General features: G+C 40.8%; 1 protein-coding gene across 5 annotated transcripts in view; it reads left to right on the forward strand.

Annotated features, from left to right (window-relative positions):
- The window catches only part of MARK3 (microtubule affinity regulating kinase 3), a 100651-nt gene that overhangs the window by 54110 nt on the left and 26726 nt on the right, over nt 1–19815 (forward strand). For all 5 annotated transcript variants that reach the window (XM_050954129.1, XM_050954134.1, XM_050954132.1 and 2 more), the window contains 7 exons: nt 4379–4435; nt 5368–5604; nt 5702–5821; nt 7192–7291; nt 7562–7674; nt 11491–11644; nt 14284–14501. In XM_050954129.1, the coding sequence (XP_050810086.1) occupies nt 4379–4435; nt 5368–5604; nt 5702–5821; nt 7192–7291; nt 7562–7674; nt 11491–11644; nt 14284–14501 (999 nt within the window). The remainder of the gene's footprint in view (nt 1–4378; nt 4436–5367; nt 5605–5701; nt 5822–7191; nt 7292–7561; nt 7675–11490; nt 11645–14283; nt 14502–19815) is intronic.

The following is a 19815-nucleotide window of genomic DNA, read 5'->3' on the forward strand; positions in this document are numbered from 1 at the left end:
TGGGTTGAGGTGCGCATTTGGGAGATCTCCAGAAACAGGGCCTGTGGTCACAGAACGAACTCTCCCATCATACCAATATCAAGGTGCTCAGGACAGTACAAGTAGCATGCAAAACTTTTCAGGGCAGGCTGCAAGGACAATGCATGGCAGTGATGACAGACAACACCACTGCCATGTTTTACATCAATAAGCAGAGTGGAGCCTGTTCCTCCCCTCTATGTGGAGAAGCCCTCCGCCTATGGGAGTTCTGCATCACCACTCCATTCACCTGGAGGATTCCTGTGTCCCAGGAGTTCAGAGCAAACTGGCAGACCCACCTCAGTAGATCATTCCTCAATCATGAGTGGTCCATCTGTCCAGATGTCATACTTTCCACCTTCCAAAGGTGGGGGTTTCTCCAGGTCAATCTGTTTGCCACCCGGAGCAACGGAAAGTGCCCAATGCTCTGCTCCTTCCAGAGTCACAGCCCTGGCTCAATCATGGATGCATTTCTGCTGCCCGTGGGAAGCCAACTGCTGTATTCCTTTCCCCCGATCCATCTCATGCATAGGGCACTTCTCAAGGTCTGCAGGGACAGAGCGGAGGTAATTCTGGTGGCCCCAGCATGGCCTCGACAGTACTGTTACACATGTTCTTGGAGCTGTCAGTGGACACCCTGATTGCATTACCACTCCACCCAGATCTGATCACTCGGGAGCACTGTCACCTTCACCACCCAGACCTCCAGTCCCTCCATCTCACAGCCTGGAAGCTTCATGGTTAAACCTCACAGAACTTCTGTGCTCAGAACCAGTAAGAAAGGTCCTACTTGGCACTTAGCTAGCTAAGTGGAAAAGGTTCACTTGATGGTGTGCCCAGCAGCACACACATCCACTCCAGGCGCCTATGCCACTTATTCTAGAGTACCTTCTGCACCTGAAACACTAAGGCCTGGGAGCGTCATCCATCAAGGTACATCTTGGTGCTATCTCATCCTTCCACCCTGGAGCGTCCAGACACTAAATATTCGCTGACCCCATGGTAGGATGTTTCCTCAAGGGTCTGGAACGGCTACATCCTCAAATTAGACAGCCTGTTCCTGCATGGGACCTTAACCTGGTGCTCGCCAGGCTCATGGGGCCCCCATTTGAACCTCTGACAACTCGCTCACTCCTCTACCTCTCGTGGAAGGTAGCCTTCCTGGTCACCATTACATCAGCTAGGAGGGTGTCGGAGTTAAAGGTCCTTACCTCCAGTCCACCCTACACAGTCTTCCACAAGGATAAGGTGCAACTCAGGCCTCACCCAGCCTTTTTTTTCCAAGAGAGTGTCACACTTCCATACTAGCCAAGACATTTTTCTACCTGTCTTCTATCCTAAGCCTCATCCCAGTAGTCGAGAGCAGAAGCTGCACTCATTCGATGTTCGTGTGCTAGCATTCTACATCAAACACACAAAGCCGTTCAGGCAGTCGAACCAGCTGTTCATGGCGGTAGCAGACTGGATGAAAGGGCTCCTAGTCTAATCTTGAAGAATATCTTCCTGGAACACAGCATGCATCTGCACATGTTGCAAACTGGCCAAGGTCCCAGCCCCGGTACTCACAGCACATTCCACAAGGGCACAGGCCTCGTCAACAGCGTTCCTGGCTCAGGTCCTGATACAAGAAATTTTCAGGGCAGCAACTTGGTCCTCTGTGCATACATTCACCTCTCACTATGCTATCACCCAGCATGCCAGAGATGTTGCAGCATTCGGCAGAGCAGTGCTCCGATGAGCGATTCCTTAACTCCGACCCCACCTCTGGGGTGGAGCTTGGGAATCACCTGATTTGGAATTGACATGAACAACCACTCGAAGGAAAACAGTTACTCGCCTTCTCGTAACTACTGTTCCGAGATGTGGTGTTCATGTCAATACCAATCCGCATCCGCCTTCCCCTCTGTCGAGGTAGCCCGCGAGAAGGAACTGAGGAGGCGCGGGGTTGGCTGGGTCCTATATCCAGCACCATGAAGGTGCCACTCCAGGAGACTCCACAGCTGACCCAATGGGAGCTGCTAAGGGAAAACTTTCCATTAACTGTACACGTGGCATGCACACACCTGATTGGAATGGACTTGAACAACACATCTCACAGGACAACAGTTATGGGAAGGCAGGTAACCATTTTTTATCCATAATGATATTTGGAATTGGGCAGATGTGAGGACAAATTTATAGCTCTTTAGGCCTATTAAAAAAACTCCACAAAATAAATCAGCAGAGCGGCATGTATCAGACAAGTAAGAAATAAACTGCTAGTGACAGCTCCACAATGTAGATAGATTTCTCAGACTGAGACACCAACTTCATAATGCGAACAGAAGAGAGAAGGAAACCAGTGAAATAAACAAAGGAACTGAGCCCAGAGAAAATTATAAATAAAAACATTTTTGGTACAGTTCCTCATTGAATTTGGGTCCTTTTCCTTCAAACTGTTGCTATGGCCATTTGGGATCAGAAGTGATGTTTGCTTCCAGTTGAGAATGGCTTAACAATCGGACCATACTCTGTCTGTGCACCCTATTCAAGTGAGAGGTGCATGAGATACTTGTCATGTTAATGACCCTGGAGACCTAGGTTTTCTGAGGATGGTGTGGGGAGGTGAGAAATATTGTAGAGCTCTGACTGGGGCATGTGGTGCTAGAGTAATAGAGGAAGAGAAGAAGGTAGACAGGTGGATGGGGTGTGAGGAGAAAACTGATGATAAATTAATAAGTATTATAAAAAAGTCAATAATTATAGAAAAAGGAATCCAGAATGAGGGAGACAGATACAGAAGGAAATAAAGAAGTAAATGAAAAATAAACAAATGATTGTGTAGTTAACCTTTTTATAGAACATCTGCTTCCAAGCTGTTATCTAATGTACATAAATATAATCTGTAATACAGACATGACATATTTTCATTTCAACACCAGAATGAAACACTTATCATTTAATTGTAAGATGCAAAGAGATCTAGTCTAGATGTGAAGAATTTTTACTCTAACATGCTTGCAAATAATCTTGAGTTACTATTCTAAACACTGAAAAAATAAGAGAATTATTTCTTGACTCTGGTTGCATGGTCATACACACAGCATTGGACCTATTACCTAGCTATAGAGGAATTCTCCTGTTCTGATGTGAACACTGGCAATGAATTACAAAGTATAACATTACTTCACCTTTTTAAAATTGGTGATCTTCTTAAATGAAACATGCTAATAAACTTGCTCATTAAAACATTAAAAGAATATAAAGGTTGATATTTCCTGACCTTTCAGTGTTGCTATGCAAAGTTGATTGCATGTCCAACCTTAATTCTGACCAGTTGTTCATGTGCATTACAATAGTGTTTCATTACATGATCATATACTATGTGTCCAATAAGACAGTGTAATGTACAATTTTTTTCTACTGCTTTACATACATACATCACAGCTTATATTGGAGAGTACTACTCTGTGAATGCTACTGTCCACAAATGTCTTATATAAGTCATTCACTGTGACCTTATGATCCACCATGCAAAGTTGCAGAAAAAATACACCTCTACCTCAATATAACGCTATCCTCTGGAGCCAAAAAATCTTACCGCGTTGCAGGTGAAACCACGTTATATCAAACTTGCTTTGATCCACTGGAGTACGCAGCCCCACCCCCCCCGGAGCACTGCTTTACCACATTATATCTGAATTGGTGTTATGTTGGGTTGCATTATATCGAGGTAGAGGTGTATTCTATATCTGAGAAATTACTGTATGAAATATACCTAAAAGTACACTGAACCAAGACCGAGTTCCTTCAGATTCCCTTTATTATGCTACTCATTGCATAAAGTGCAAAATAAATGAGGTAAAGTGTGCTCAGCTCCTTGCCTGACTCATGATGGACAAACCTTCAGTAACTTATGACTCCATACTAACTTATTACACAAGTTGTTTCTCACACTCAAATAGCTGAACCATTTCCCCCCGAAGTGTGTATCTCTCTCAAAAAAAATCTTCAGGCAGTCTGGAAAATTTCAGCCCAAGAGTGAAAATTTCAGAAAGTTGTGAATGAGTAAAGTCGTGAAATGAAAACCTTTCTGTGACCTTAATAGAAGGTGAGCCTGCCCTCCTTGTATAATCAGCCATGCAGACACAATAAAATCCTTTCCAAAGTGTAATAGAAGCCAGTATGTTGAATAATAAGTTTACATTTAATTACACTTTTATTAATTTTACCCTGAATATGGTGACCATTGTGGTTGGTTGGTTGTATGGCTTTGAATGCATAAACACTAGTCAGTTTTAGCAACTAATATTGAAATTTCTGATTACACATCTGTTTCTTTGAGGTGTCACTTATATAATTGGGCCTGTTTTCTATCCAGATAGTATCTGCAGTGCAGTACTGCCATCAAAAGCATATTGTTCATAGAGATCTCAAGGTGAGTAGAAGAAAAACTACCAAAGTTTGTATGCAATAGTTTCATTCTTTGTGCCTATAAGATATTTAAATCTTTTCCATGGCTTACAGGAACTTTTAAATTCTATTAGCATATATTGAATATGGAGGTATTTCTTTTAAAAAAAAATTGGGGGTGGAGGAGAAGATGAGATATATCTTAATGTAAGGATTTGGATGACATATGAAAAGTGGAGCCTCTGACCTCTTGGTTGGTCACTAATTGAAATCCTAGCTCAGTTTGGTAATGGTAAAAAAAAAAATTACAGTTGGGTAACAGATGGGAAAATGCTTGGTGATTCTTGTTGCCAGAATTAGTATACAACACAAAAAGCCCACTGTCATGGATGGGGTGGCTTCTCTTAGCCTTGGTGCACGTTGGTGTGGCATTATGAGAGAGTTTGCTCCATTCCTTAGAGTTTGCTCCATTCCTTATACTGTAACTATATATAGTTGCTATTACTTGAAACTGAAATGTGGCACATTTCATAAATCTTATCTTCACTTTATACTTTAAAAAAAAGTTGAGATTTTATGTACTACAGACTTTTGTAAGCATTTAGCAGATAAAAGTGTAGGCTTTAAGAGCTGCAGTTTCATTTTTATCTTACGTGGAAACATAAAGTTACAGAAATACCAAATAGTTTTCCATGAAATAACCAAAGGGATGATACATGTGACTTGATTTATTTAATGTAACAGGTGCCATAAATCTGAAGGTGATACACTAGTGAGATTACAAAATTAGTAATTTTCATATTTATTTTAAAAAGATATTTGATCATTTTCAATAAAAAAGCAATTTTAGTACACTTTTGGCTTTTGCCTTTAAGAATGAATTAAAAATTGAACAATGGCTTTTGTAGAAAAGTCTGAACTATACACAACACAGTATTTTTCTTTTCTTCCTCCCAGGCTGAAAATCTATTGCTAGATGCAGATATGAACATTAAAATAGCAGACTTTGGTTTTAGCAATGAGTTTACAGTTGGAAATAAACTGGACACATTTTGTGGCAGCCCACCATATGCTGCTCCAGAGCTCTTCCAAGGCAAGAAATATGATGGACCTGAAGTAGATGTTTGGAGTTTAGGTGTTATTCTTTACACTCTTGTTAGTGGATCTCTTCCTTTTGATGGACAGAACTTAAAGGTATATTACTTACACTCTACTCGCTGTTGTAATAATTCAACAACAGTATTTTAAACTGTGCCTCTGACTTTTTATAATTTGCTTCCTTTCTCCCAAGGAACTGAGAGAGAGAGTACTAAGGGGAAAATACAGGATCCCATTCTACATGTCAACAGACTGTGAAAACCTCCTCAAACGTTTTCTGGTGCTAAACCCAACTAAAAGAGGCACTCTAGAGGTAATAACATGAATAAAATACTTTCAGACAAAATAATAATTAATGGTGATTTAACAAGCTTCATTTGTGCCACTAATACTTGCTATTCCTCTCCCTCCCCCATTAGCAGGTATTTAACTTCAGTTGGTATTTGCTGGATTTGCTGCCCTGAGAGTTCTAGTGTGAGTTTTTGGCACAAATATGGCAAAGTTGCACCTGTTTCCCTTAAATCAGTTTCTCAGTGCAGTGAATAAAGTTTTTTCCATGCATATGCAAGCCAGTGCACACTCTTAGATGGTTGCCTACTTACATGTGTACTCTGAGCATGCACCTGGCTTAAGTGGGCAAAACCATAATGCATGAAGAAATTGGGGTTTCTTGCATGCAACCCTAATTTGAATACACATCAGGAGTTTTCATGCCTACATTGAGAAGTCATTTAAGAGCACGTGTCTTTGAAAACTTGATATTTGTCTTTGTTTCCTTAAAAGCTAATAACCCAAAGCGCAATAGTATCACTATTGTAAACTGTAGTTTTGGACTTTCAAAACTACAGTATTCTGCAGTAAGGTATCTTGAAGATGTATTCAGTAATCACATGAGGAGGAGTTACTGATTACTCCCTTTAAAAGTAGGGCACTATGGCTAGGCATAGCTTGCATTTTAGTACATTCCTATGAAAGGCTGTTGGAGTACAGTCTAATATAAGTGACTTCCTAAATAGTTCAACATTAGAGAAGGGTTAAAATCTCAGTTTGGATTTTCTTAACCATAATGCTTTTAAACAGGTGCTTTTATCTGCTGTTTTTTTCCTTTTGTGTTCTTTGTCAATACTTTATGCTTTAATTTAACTCCTTGGAGAACTGACTAGTTCCCAAGTGAGTAATATTTAGCATGGGGAAGTCTGCTAGAAGTTTTGTGGCTGAAAGAGGGCATTAGTGTACAAAGTTCAGTGAAGGTTTCCTGGATTAGGATGGTTTCCTGCATACAGATTGTTGTCTAGAAGAAGTCTTAACTACTCTTCTCCCTGTGCTCCCACTGCAACCAGTCTCTCCACTCCTAATATTTAACTTTGACCTTTATGCTGGAATACAACTGATGGGAAGTAATCTGTTTAGGAACACAAGTCCAGGGGAGGAGAGGAAGGAGACTAGCAATTAAGCTGGCTAGTTTCAAATATGAGTTGGGAATTATTTGGAGCTTTCTGGAAAAGAATGGTGGGTAGAATTAGAAGAGGAAGCAAGGACTTACCTCTTTAAACTCAAGTCTGGATTTGCTTGTCTTCAGTTCTTCAGTGCTATACATTTTTGATAGATGGGACTTTGACCTCTCAGTGACTTGTTTTGTTTACAAGTAAATACCTTACACTACTAAGCAACCTATCTTTGTAGCAAATCATGAAGGACCGGTGGATCAACGCAGGCCATGAAGATGATGAGTTAAAACCTTTTGTGGAACCAGAGCTGGACATCTCAGACCAGAAGAGAATAGGTAATTCAGTGTTTTCCAGTATGTCCACATTTAACTTGCTGTGTTTTTGAGTTCATGTACTGTATAATCAGATCTGATCTGTGCTTAATTATGTATATTTAGGTATTTGAAAAACAACTTTACTATTAATATCTAATTAGACATTGTTCCCACATTTAGATATTTTGTTCCATTGTTAGAAATAAACAGGTTTTTTTAACATGGAAACACTCAACCAGTGTGTATCTATTAAAGCATATTGTGACTTACAAACTCCTTTCTTTCTTTCAGATATTATGGTTGGAATGGGATACTCTCAAGAAGAAATTCAAGAATCCCTTAGTAAAATGAAATATGATGAAATCACAGCTACATACTTATTATTAGGGAGAAAATCATCAGAGGTGAGTACAGAACAGGAAAAAAGTTTAAAATATTCTGATGTTAAATGCTGAAAAACTATTCAGAGCAAAAGATAGTTCATTCAAGTGAAAGTTATGGTTCCTCTTCAAGAAATTGTTTACGTGAATTCCACTATTGGGTGCATGGTCCACCATATGGACAAGATCAAATTATTTTGGCTGATAATGTCTGTTGTGACTGCACCTATGTCCTAAATGTCCTTGCATGTCCCCCCTACCCAAGGGCATAAAGGACAGAGCAAGCCCCATTATCCATCAGTTCTTCAGGTGCTTGTCTCTGTATATTCCACTATTGATGTGCATGCACTCAGTACAATCCTGTTTGCATTCTTTTACTCTGCAGCATCCATTCAGGGCCACACATGTGCACAGAGTGAGCTTCCTCGTACCTCTAGCCAAAGAGAGAAAATATGGGGTGATCCCAACTTCCCCCCAGGTCACTGCCCCATGTCTTGCAGTGTGTGAACCTCTTCCCGCACTGTGTCATTTACCCATTGTTTTGTAAATAGATATTTAATAGCCGGTGATTAGTGTTTAATTTTTTGATGGCATTTCCTTTCTTCTTTAACAAGAAGGAATTTTATTTTGCCTAAGCATCTGTCCTGGTACTTGATTGATAGTAATGACTGAACACAAGTCTCCAAGCTTCAGATATTGCCCTTCATGTGAGATAGTAATGCCTCTAAATGGCGGATATACCATATGCTTACAATGTCTGGGTGAGGGGCAGATAACAGAGAAATGTCATCTGTAAATTATTTTCAAAGAGAAACCAAAGATCCAGGGAGGCTTTCCTGAAAGTGGGCTGCTGGAGAGGTTAAAGCATCCCTCTTGAGACCCTGAGATAGCTGTGGCAGCAGAAATTTCCAAGCACTCCTCATCTAAAAGGGCTCTCGTTGGCTCCTCTCCTTGTCAAGTTGAAAAAACTGCCCCTAAAGATCTGATAAAATCTCAAGGGATAGGGAAGGAAAGAACAGAATCCACACAGGGAAGAGAGAGACGTCTCCATCACCAGGTCCTTTTTCAGGAGCCACAAATCCTCTTGAGCCTCAGTTGAAAAGCGTAGCACCAGGCCCGAAAAGGGATGCTCTGGAACCCGGTCAGGCATCAAACACAGTGCTTCTATGCAGTTTTCCCTTGCATTGATGCCGTCCTGTCATAAAACTGCCAATGCGAAAGGCAGACAAGTGGTCAAAAGACTAACTGGTCTTTTCAGGACTGGACTTCTGACAGTCTCTCTCTAACTCCCTTGTCCCTGGTTGTGGGGTTACACCCCTCCCCCACCACCTCCACACACACCTCTGCTGGGGATTCTGCTAGGACTCGGAAGACAGACACACTGCACTCAGGGATGTGGGCTAACAAGCAGGATTGGAATAAACACACTACTGGGAGCTGTCAGTAAGAGGGGGACCAAGAACTGCCAATTGGAAAAGAATGTCCAGAGCATTGGGAGAGAAGGAAATTGAGCAGTATGTTCACTGGAGTCACGCTGAGAACAGGTGATTAGGGAGTATTCCAAGGGGGAAGGAAGCAGGGCAGAATGTGCAGGGGGCAAAAGAACCAAATAGTAATAAAATGGAAGAAATTAAGAGCAAAAGAAGATGGCTTGGAGCTTTTTTTTTTCTCCTTAAGCACCATGAAACACTTTTTAAAAAGGAGAATGTTTGTCAGGTCAAAGACAGTCGCAAATAAATTATTTCTCCATCTAAACAATTGTTTTAGTTGCCTCAGATATACTGTATAATCTTGAATGGAGCAAAGGTGGTCCAAGCTGTTGAAAGTGTGAGGAGAGGCAGTCTCCCTAGGATGTAGTCCACATGAAAATTTTGAGAGCCCATCTCTTAGCCAGAACTTACTGAGCAATCTTTAGAAATAATCTTTTAAAATAGATTTTTATCCTAATTTTTTTCAAATGTGTATGCACTCATTAATATATGCACAATCCTCATTCTTTTAGTTTCAAAGATCTGTATTTTTTATTACACATATGGAGGAAGCATGGTAACTTTTTTTGTTTAGGGGAATGGGGGAAGAGGGGAATTTACATTTCCCCTTTGTAGAACTCAGAGCTGAAAAACAGGAAAACTCCCTACCCCAGGGTTTCTCAAACAGGGGTCGCCACTTGATATTCTGAATAGAAAGAGCTCTCAGCTATCCTTGTAGTTGTTTTCATTGTTTCACACTTACTCAACACATGTTCTAATTGTCAGTGAAAATCCTGAAATCTTTTATATAGATTAACAGGACACTGAGGATACAAATCTGCCTACACAGGCTACTGCCTTTAGAATGCTTACAAAAACATATCAGACGTAGCGTCTGCCCTCCTTCCCACCTTCTCTCCCCCCACCTAGCTCCAGATATTTAAAACAACGTAATCAATCTCTTAATATAATGCTTTAATGGAAGGAGAGGGTAAGGAGATATGGAGACAGGTTGGGGTAATGTGAGAATCATATATGAAGAGATGTAAGGGCAGTTGCCAACCAGAGAGAGAATTCTGTTCAGAATATCAATAGGTTCAATCATCACTGAGATCTGAGGGTATTTTTTATAGTCCAGTTTTCAAGTTCTCACCCATTTGGACTTTACTAATTATTAGGGCTGTCGGGTAATTGCAGTTAACTCGCGCAATTGACTCAAATTAATTGTGATTAAAAATTAATCGCGATTAATCACACTGTTATACAATAGACATGTATAATGAGTGCATAGCAGTATAATAACTTGAGTGCTTCCTGGCTGAAAGATAACTAAGACCCTACCTAATTTGTGATAGTGCTGAAATTGCAGATCTCAGCAATATTAGGCTTCCATTGCAATTCTGTCAGCTGCCTGGGGCTAACAGCAGAAGCCCTGGCCACCAGTTGGCTGAGCCTGACAGCGGGAGCCCCGGCCATCGGCCGCTGACAGCCAAAGCTCCCGCTGTCAGCCCCATGCATTAATGAATGTAATATAGTTGCACAAAATATCTGGTTATCAAAAAAATATAGCAGGCATAACATAATACTGGAATGTTTATATTGTTCCAGCAAATTTCTCTTAAAGTCCTCTTCTCTGACTTCCAAATTACCACAATTAATAAAGGTCCGTTATTACTTTTCTGCAATTTTCCATGTCTAATCTGCGACTCTCAGCCACAGTTATTTGACAGTCATCCCATGATTCAAGTAGGGCCTTAGCAATAACTTTATTGTGGGCTAAAACACCAAATTTTGACTTCAGCACTATAGCCTATCATATGCTGGTTACCTTTAAACAAAAAACACCTTCAAATATTGGTTAAGCATTTTAATATATTTTTTAAATGATCTGTTTTTGAATTGTAGGACCAAAAGTTTGATAATCACTCTATACTCACTTTGGGGCAGGGACTACATTCTAATGTCTGTATAAATGGAAGCAAACTGTTCAGAAGCAAACATCCTCTTCTCTCCCCAACTTTGTCCCGTAAGGAAGGGGTTAGAAAATATTTGTTTCTCAGCAAAATAACTTTTTCATAAAATGCTCCTAATGTTTCAGAAGTAAATCAAACTGTACAATGTTTTGTGTAGCTATTGTAGCTTTGTACAGATTTGGTTACTTATTTGCCACCAGTTGAGTGAAAAATGAATAGAGTACTACTCATATTTCTACTGATCCTTTAGGCACAGAACTGGATCTGACTAGTGCACTTTTAAGGAACATTTTAGTGTGAGATCCTTTTGAAATTTTGCTTACTTAGAATTATGTTCAGAATCTCTGGACATTGTTAAATTCATTTTGATTGAACCTCATTTTTAAATTTTCTCTTAGTTGGATGCTAGTGATTCAAGCTCCAGCAGCAATCTTTCCCTTGCTAAAGTTAGGCCAAGTAGTGATCTCAACAATAGCACTGGACAATCGCCTCATCACAAAGTGCAGAGAAGCATATCCTCCAGCCAAAAACAGCGACGGTACAGCGATCATGGTGAGTGACCCTGTTTCAGTGTGGTGACGCACATCTACTATAAAATGTTCGATATTTCCTTACAGCCTCCACCTTTTAAAAGGGACCAACTTGCTTATGATTTGGTCAGTTACAACCTAGTGACTAATTCATGATCAGGTATTCTTATGTATAGTTAAGACCTCCTCAGAGAGACCTTCTAAAAGTATACTGAGTGAACCATCTTATTCTATTATTATGGCAATATTTTCTCCTGCCTGTGAGGCCATCCTAGGAAAGTCTTGCTAAACAACATCTTGCAAGTTCTCTTGTTCACTATCAAGTGCATCCCACACCATTCCCCACTTCCATTATGGCCATACAGCTTTTGTTTCCTTTTGGCATTAATAGATCAGCCTTTGTCTGTCCCCCAGTATTTCTTCTTGTTTCCTGTGATGGCTGTCACTTGAATGCCCTGCAAAGGTCCAGTTTTTAAAGAGTACCAGTGACCCCAGCCAAACTTAGAGCTTTTCTGCCTCATGGGTATGCAGAACAGTCGCACAGAGTTTATTAAATATCTTATAAATCTTCCTGCCTATACACTAATTTACAGAGGGAATCTCCCTTTGACCTGAATATACTACAGTGGTTATTTGCAGGCAGGAGAGGTTGCTTTCCTCTCCCTGCATCTCCTTGGATTACATTGTCTTTTTTGTTAAATTTTCTAATCTGTAGAATCAGTTTGTTGGTTTTGTTTGAAGAGAAAAACCAAAACACTTGAATGTTTTTGACTTTATTTTTATCTCCATTAAAATGTATCAGGAGAGGACGGGAAGTCTGACTTTCAAAATATAACATCCACATCTCAACTCCTTACATTTTAATAGCTGGGAAAGGATTTGTACAAATAGTTGGGCCGTTGGACATTTTTCTTGATTTTCAGGTGTACCAGAACAGCTTTCTGCCATTCTTCCCCAATTCTGCGGGCACGTGGGGGCCTACAGCACAAATTAGGGTAGGTTGTGTGCCAGCAATAACTGCTCCCAGTTCCATTCCACCATCCCAGAGTGCCTGGAATTTAGCTTGGTCTGGCTGGGTTCTGGAATGCCCATTGAACTGGGAGGAATTAGAAACAAGTGACAAAGAACCTGTCATGACAACTTTATGCAACTAGAAATCCCTTGCTCAAAGGAAATCTTTAACTGGGTTTAGACTAGCTTTCCAACCTATTGTACCAGTGGCAAGAAAGGGAATCAAGCACAGCCAAATATATGGCCCAACACTTCGAGTAACAGAGGAATTACTAGAAAAGTACAATAGGTAGTGTTCAAATGTTGGACTTCTGGAGCCAAGCAAAACAAGGTAAGAGCCTTAAGGGGACTTTTCAGAGTGTTTAACACCAGATTTTTTTTTAAATCTGAGGAACATCTCCAACTAAAGAATTTAAATAGTTTTATATTCACCACCCATCTGTCCTTACCAGAGAAAATGTATACAAATTCTGTATCTTTGGTGGAAAATTGCATTAAAGGGAGCTTTAAGAGTTGGCTTAAATCTCCAGCTTATTAAATTTTTAAAAATTGACTTTGTTTTTGAGCAACTCAAGTTTTACACATTTTTAAAAAGACAGAGATTAATAATATTCAGAAGTTTGGAAAAGTTCTTAGAGTGCTTGCTCATGTCCATTCCATTGTCTGTGTGCGCTCTCCATATGCACTGGTGCCGGAAGTTTTCCCCCAGTGATATCTGTAGGAGACTGGCTCTGGCACCCTCTGGAATGGCACATATATGCGCCGGTATAAGAGGTGCCGCTAGCTCCCCCCTCCCTCAGTTCTTTCTTACCACCAATGACAGTGCTGGAATGTCTCCTTGCTTCGGCACGCTTTCCTATCTCTACTGTGTCTAGTAGTGAATTTGTTGTATATAGTTGTTTAAAGTTGTACAGTTAATAGTTCCCTTAGTGTTAAGTTAGAAATAGTCCTGTATGGGACTTAGCCTAGGGACAGGGCATGCCCTGGGCTTCAAATCTTGTGACTGTTGCAAAAGCCTATGCCAGTCAGTGATCTGGCAGCTTCTATGGGGAAGTGTTTAGGGGAAATCCACATGAGCGACAAGTGTCGCATTTGCAAGAGCTTCAGGTCGCAGGCCAAGAGGGAGCAGGACATTTGTCTCCAAGGCTCCTTATGAAGTTGGTCCTTGCAGTGGGCTCAGAACTGATGAGATTGGACTCTGCTCCAAGCACTGTGGTCCCCGTGTGGAGCGCACTGCCAGCAGCAACCTCTGACCAGTGCCAATCCCCATCCCCAGTACCAGCTAAAAAGCAAAGAGAGGCTGGGAGGGGGCGTTCTCCTACGTCCCGTAAAGGGAAGGAGAGAGCAAAGACCTGAAAGACTTTGAAAGACACTTTCTGCCAATCAGGGACCCGGTCTCCCAATGGGACTTCAGCCTGGTTCTCTCCAGGCTCACAGGTCCACCCTTTGAGCCTATGGCTTCTTTTTCCTTTATACCAGGCTAGATGGACCTTTAATCTGACCCAGTATGGCCCTTCTTAGGTTTTTATGATCCTCTGTCCTTTAAGTTTCATTTATTTTGACTTTTAAGATATGTGCATATAAATGAATTTGCATAATGAATAACAAGATAACCTCCACATTTAGAAACAAAAAATGTTTTCTTTTTAGCTGGACCCTCTATCCCTCCAGTAGTGGCGTATCCAAAAAGAAGCCAGACTAGCACTACAGACAGTGACCTGAAAGAAGATGGAATTCAGACAAGGAAATCTAGCAGTAGTGCTGTTGGAGGACGAGGAATTGCTCCAGCTAGCCCTATGCTCGGAAATGCTAACAATCCAAATAAGGCTGATATTCCTGAACGTAAGAAAAGTTCAGCTGTCCCCAGTGTAAGTGGAAGCATTTATTCTTTAAAGCATATGAACATGAAACACTTTAAGAGCAGGAGAATGTCACTCAGCCCAATGGCCTGTCATTGGTTTTTGGTTTGTTTGTTTTTTAATGCTTTTATCTTCATCTCACTTCATTCCCCAGGTGCAAATGTAAGTATCTCATATACTTATTTGTATATTGTTTGCTTCAGTCACCTGCCCAGGAACTTAATTATTTTGCCTATTGCCATTTCTGAAATAGTTCATTAGGATAGGAACCAAAGGTACATTTTAAATAAATCCAAGACAAGAAAAGGAACTAAGAGGCTGTCCTGTGGAGCAGATAGTATGGGTCATGGGTGATCTCTGAAATTCCACCTGCTCTTTTGGGTTTCCTCCTCCCAAAAAAGGGATCCCTGCCACAACTTTTATATCCCATATCCTTTTGTATACACTGATTAAAAGGGTCACCTGTACATTGCACTAGGCATTCCTTAACACATTTTAAAAATGCAATTATACGGATTACTCAGTGGACTCCTGTCCTCTGCCCAGTAATTAACATATTACCAAAGAGCTGTAGCTTTAAAAGCTTCTTCCCTCCCCCTTCCCCCCCAAAACAAAAAAAAACTTATTTGAACTTAATTTTTGCTTAAATACAGTGCTCAGCTTTGGGACTTGAGTTCTCTTTAAATGATCCTCTGATCTTTCTGCTGCAGTGCTTTGAGCTGATTAGTTTTAGTGAAACTCTCCCACAATAACTTCCAGATCCTTCAGCTGGTAAGTTACTAGGGAGCTGAGGTTATTCCTTCCTTCCACACCTGTTATCTACCTTAGCTCAGTTCACAGACCAGCTTGTTTCTGTTCAACTGAACGTTTTGCTTGATTGCCACCTTTATAATTAAGGTTGGAAAACAGTTTTCATAATAAGTCTGTTTCCACAAACTCAGACTTTCTGGAACATTCAGCTTCTGCACAGAAGTCTTCCCTGCATTGTGAATTTTTTTAAAGTATCAACAAAATCTCTTCAGCCATTATCAAGCTTGGGATGGTATGTTTCTTTAAAGATGCCATCCTGGCAAGATTATTGCACTTGGATTCCATGGTCGTAATATAAAAAATGGCAGAATTTCCCTAATTCAAACCTTTAGTCCTCTGAGGCCAAAAAGTAGCTCGGCAGAAGGCCCTCAATCTCTTATTGGTTGTGTACCAGCAGCAGCCACTACCTCCAGTTTCTGGAACCTTCCAGCCAAGTCATTCTCAGCTACAGGCTGGCAATGAACTCCTCCTGTAAGAGGGATCCCCTCCTTCTGCCTTCTCTTCAGCTGTGGTTCATACATCTACTCTGACAGTGCTATGTGTATTCTTTTCTGACCCCCACTCCCCTTCCTGTTAATTGCAGGGGCGGCTCCAGGCCCCAGCACGCCAAGCACGTGCTTGGGGTGGCAAGCTGCAGGGGGCACTCTACCGGCACCGCAAGCGCGGCAGGCAGGCTGCCTTCGGCGGCTTGCCTGCCCGAGGTCCTCCAAAGCCGTAGTACCAGCGGACCCTCTGCAGGCAAGCTGCCGAAGGCAGCCTGTCTGCCGTGCTTGGGGCGGCAAAATGCCTAGAGCCGCCCCTGGTTAATTGTTTGTCTCTCTCTTGGTGTTGTGGGTTATCTGGTCCCAGAGTGTTAGGGCCTTTAAATTGGTTTTGTCCTACCACTGGCCTTCACTCCAGTAATCCTGTTTTTGTTTGGCAGCAATATGTTTTTGCTCCACACTCAGTATTATTGCCCTCTTTTTTTCAGCCCTTTTGCATTGTAGCCTCAGTGCTTCATTCTTTGGTATTTTGGCTTGCTCTGTTGCACCAGCTAGATCCTGACATCAATGACTTTATTCCAGTGGCTTCTAGTTTTACATTGGAATTGAAATCAAAATTTGGGCTATATTGAGAGATCCATGGAATACCTGCTTTGTTCATGGTAAAAGGTCCAACTTGCACACTGAATCAAACAGTGGCACTAATATAATCAGAAACAGCATTATAACATTGTAACACCACATAAAATGGTGGAGTGATAGTTCCTGGTTCTTTTAATGTTTAACCAAATAAACTTAACAGGGTTTCCAATGCAAGTTCTTATGTAGTCATTTTTAGAGTTCATTGTTATAACTGGTGTATATAGGAAGCTGTTACTTCCCCCGCAGTTCAGGAATTGGCTAGAATATTTAAGGGCTATGGTAGTTGGCATACAGCCAGAAGAAAGTGGGTTGTCTTGTGCTGACCTACCATTCTGGGTGTAAAAAATCCTTCGAGTACAGAAGTTTCATCCTGTCTCACTGATTGCGTGAGGCCTAAAATTGATAATCCCTTGAGATAACTTCCGAGAAGCAGAATTACTAGTAACTTCGTTCCTTTTTTAAACAAAAAATTAACTACTTTTTCATAAAAAGCTACTGCAAAGTGGCAGAACTTTGAAACTTGGTATGGGCATAGTCCTTGTTGAAGACTAATGTGTGATTTTGAAAAAGTCTTAACTCTTCTTTAACTGTTAGAACCATTAAATAATTGCATATTAAGCTTGTATAGCAGAATATTAAGTCTGCAGGAATACACTTCAAGGCAAGTGTTGTGCATGCGTGTGCAGCTGATTAGTGTTTGTGGGTTTAGGGAACATAGAAGTTGTGCTTCTAAAGCTGATTGCGCATGCAGGCCCTTGCAAGTCAGATAGCTCTGCAAACTGAACAGTTGTGCAGTAAGAATCAGATTAGTTCTACTAGCAAAATACTTGTCAAATTTATTTTGCTTTAAAAAGTTGCTGGAAACAAATATGTATTCTGCTCAATTAAAATCTCAAAAAATAAGGCTTTAGCAGCAACATAATTCTGCCATATTACTCATGCATACTATTCATGGATTGCGTGATATTTCCAAGTGTATACCTTATTGCTGTCTCCCAACCTAAAGGGCCTTCAGAATAGTTCAGGATGGCAGGGCAGAGGAAGGCAATTAGTGGGTGAAAGAAGCTTCAGGACCCTAGCTCTTACAGACTTTCTGCAAATGTGTTATGACGTCTTTAGAAGAACCAGCAAGTGACTCCTTGAAAGCCACTCACCTACCCTCCTTCCTCTGGTTGTCTCTCCTAATGTAGCTGACTGTACATGCAGCTAAGTCGTCCAATGCAGCTGCAGCAGCCTGCCAGCCCAAGCTTCTCTTCAGTATGCTCATGGTGTTCAGCTCAACCTTTGATGGCATCAGAGAATGCTCCTTATTCCCAGAAACATGTAGCCACCACCTTCAAGTGTACTCTGCAAAGTCCCACTCATGAGATGCATCCTGGTAGCAGTGCCTGTTAGAGAGCTCACTCACCCCTCCTGTTCCCACCTGCATTCCCCTGTCTTCTCTGGATGTGCCTCTAAAAGGGGGTGTGCCCTCTGCCACCTCAACTCTATCCATCTGTGACAGCAGACAGATACAAACTTCTGTGGATCCATTGAACCTGAATTTTCTCTCTTGAAGAATACAGTGTCTTAGCTTAGTGTGTGTTAGTGTTAGTGTTTCGTTTTAAGTTAAGCTTAGGGTATGTCTCACTTAACATGCTGCAACGGCACCACTGTTGTGCTCTGACAGAGAAAAGCTAGAAAAATGGGGTGGAGAGGCTCTGCTGTCATTCTATCACACAGTGGCTCCAAAAAAAAAAAGTTGAGAACCAACAAGTTAATAAATTGTGCCATAAGATGCATGTCATACCCCACACAGGGCAGAGATGCCAAGTTAATAGTGTTGTTACAACCTTTTGTATTGACTGGCAAGTTTAATGCATTGTTGAGGTTGCATAGCTAACAGATTTCATTTTCATATGCATGTATGTGTAAAATATATTGGCAAATTCCTGCGATCTTTATACAGACAAACTCCCACTGAAGTCAGTATATGTTATAAGGTCAAGCTTTCTACAGAGCTTTCACCAAATTCTTTAGCAAGGCCTCTTAGCAATCCAGGGCAGCAAACTAGAGGTTTTCTGGCAGCTTCAGATAAATTAAAAATTGTTTCATACTGTATTAAATATGAAAATGAATAATACAATCAGTTCATAATTTGCTGTTGCTTAATTTGGTGTTAAATTCAACTTTTTACACTTCCCCTCAATTTTTATCTTTCACCATGTCATGGATTTTTCTGTCTTCAGCTGGCTGTTTTACCTACAATGTTCAGTAAGTTAATGCAGTATTAACTTTTAAGCCGAATAATAATAAACATTAACACCCCATTCAAATGAATGGTGACTGTTCATATTTAGAACTGTTATTTCAGCTATTGGCAGGCTCGAGCACATGACTCCGCATCAGCTTATAACCAGTTCAAGTTTTTAAAGTTTGCAACAGCAAGTGCTAGACATTTCTTTTAAATGACATCTTGGATTCAAGTGTACAGTTCTGAAGAAATAAATTGAGGGGAATTTGGAACCTGATTATAAACTGATATGTATCGGAACTTTGCCTGACAGATGACCGCAGGGAGCTGTTTTATATATATTGAACAACAGGTTTTTTACTGACCCCTCTTGGAACCTTTTTTCAACTTGAAAAGTTTGTCAATGGCTACTTTTTGCTTTTTTTCTCTTAGGCCCATTTTTCCTCGGTATATTTTTACCCTTTATTCCATTGCACACTACTGTAGCCATTTGTTTTTATGCGGAACCTTATCTCAATTTTTTTTTAAAAATGCGCTGTTTCCCTTGTCTATCACAGCAGTAATTCTTCAAAGAACTACAACAGGTTCGTTAAGTCCTCTTCCTAAATTCTTACTAGCAATCTGTAATCGACAGGGGCTTATCCATGTGTTCACTGATAACATCCCTTAAACTGGTTTCCAGGATTTTTCCCAGCAGTGGCTGTTTGAACTCAGTAACCTCTCTTGTTTCATACTTTGTTCCACAATCCTTTTTAAAAACAGAGCACGATAATGGATTTATTTTCCATTTTCCAGTTGTATGGAATTTATCTGAAATCCAGTGAACTGGAATGAGAATGGGGGAGTCAAAGATTCGCTAGTTTGCTTGCTTGCTTCCTCTAAACCCCCGGGGTGCATGTTTATCTGGATCTCGTGCTTTTTGTACATTAAGTGCATCTAACTCTTTTTTATATAATTCTGTTATATGTGCACTACCTAGCTCCTCAGTCGTTCCTGGAAAATTGACCGCCAGGTTGGGCATATCTCCACCCTCTTCCTCTGCAAAGACAGAGGCAAAGTAATTAATTCTATTTCTTTATCCCCCCTCTAAGGTCTCCATTTTCATTTTAAGTGGCCCTGTGGTTCTCTTGTCCTTTGTCTAATGTTTTTGTGTATA

The sequence above is a fragment of the Gopherus flavomarginatus genome, chromosome 5 (genome assembly GCF_025201925.1).
Source record: "Gopherus flavomarginatus isolate rGopFla2 chromosome 5, rGopFla2.mat.asm, whole genome shotgun sequence".
In the NCBI taxonomy this organism is placed as follows: Eukaryota; Metazoa; Chordata; order Testudines; family Testudinidae; genus Gopherus; species Gopherus flavomarginatus.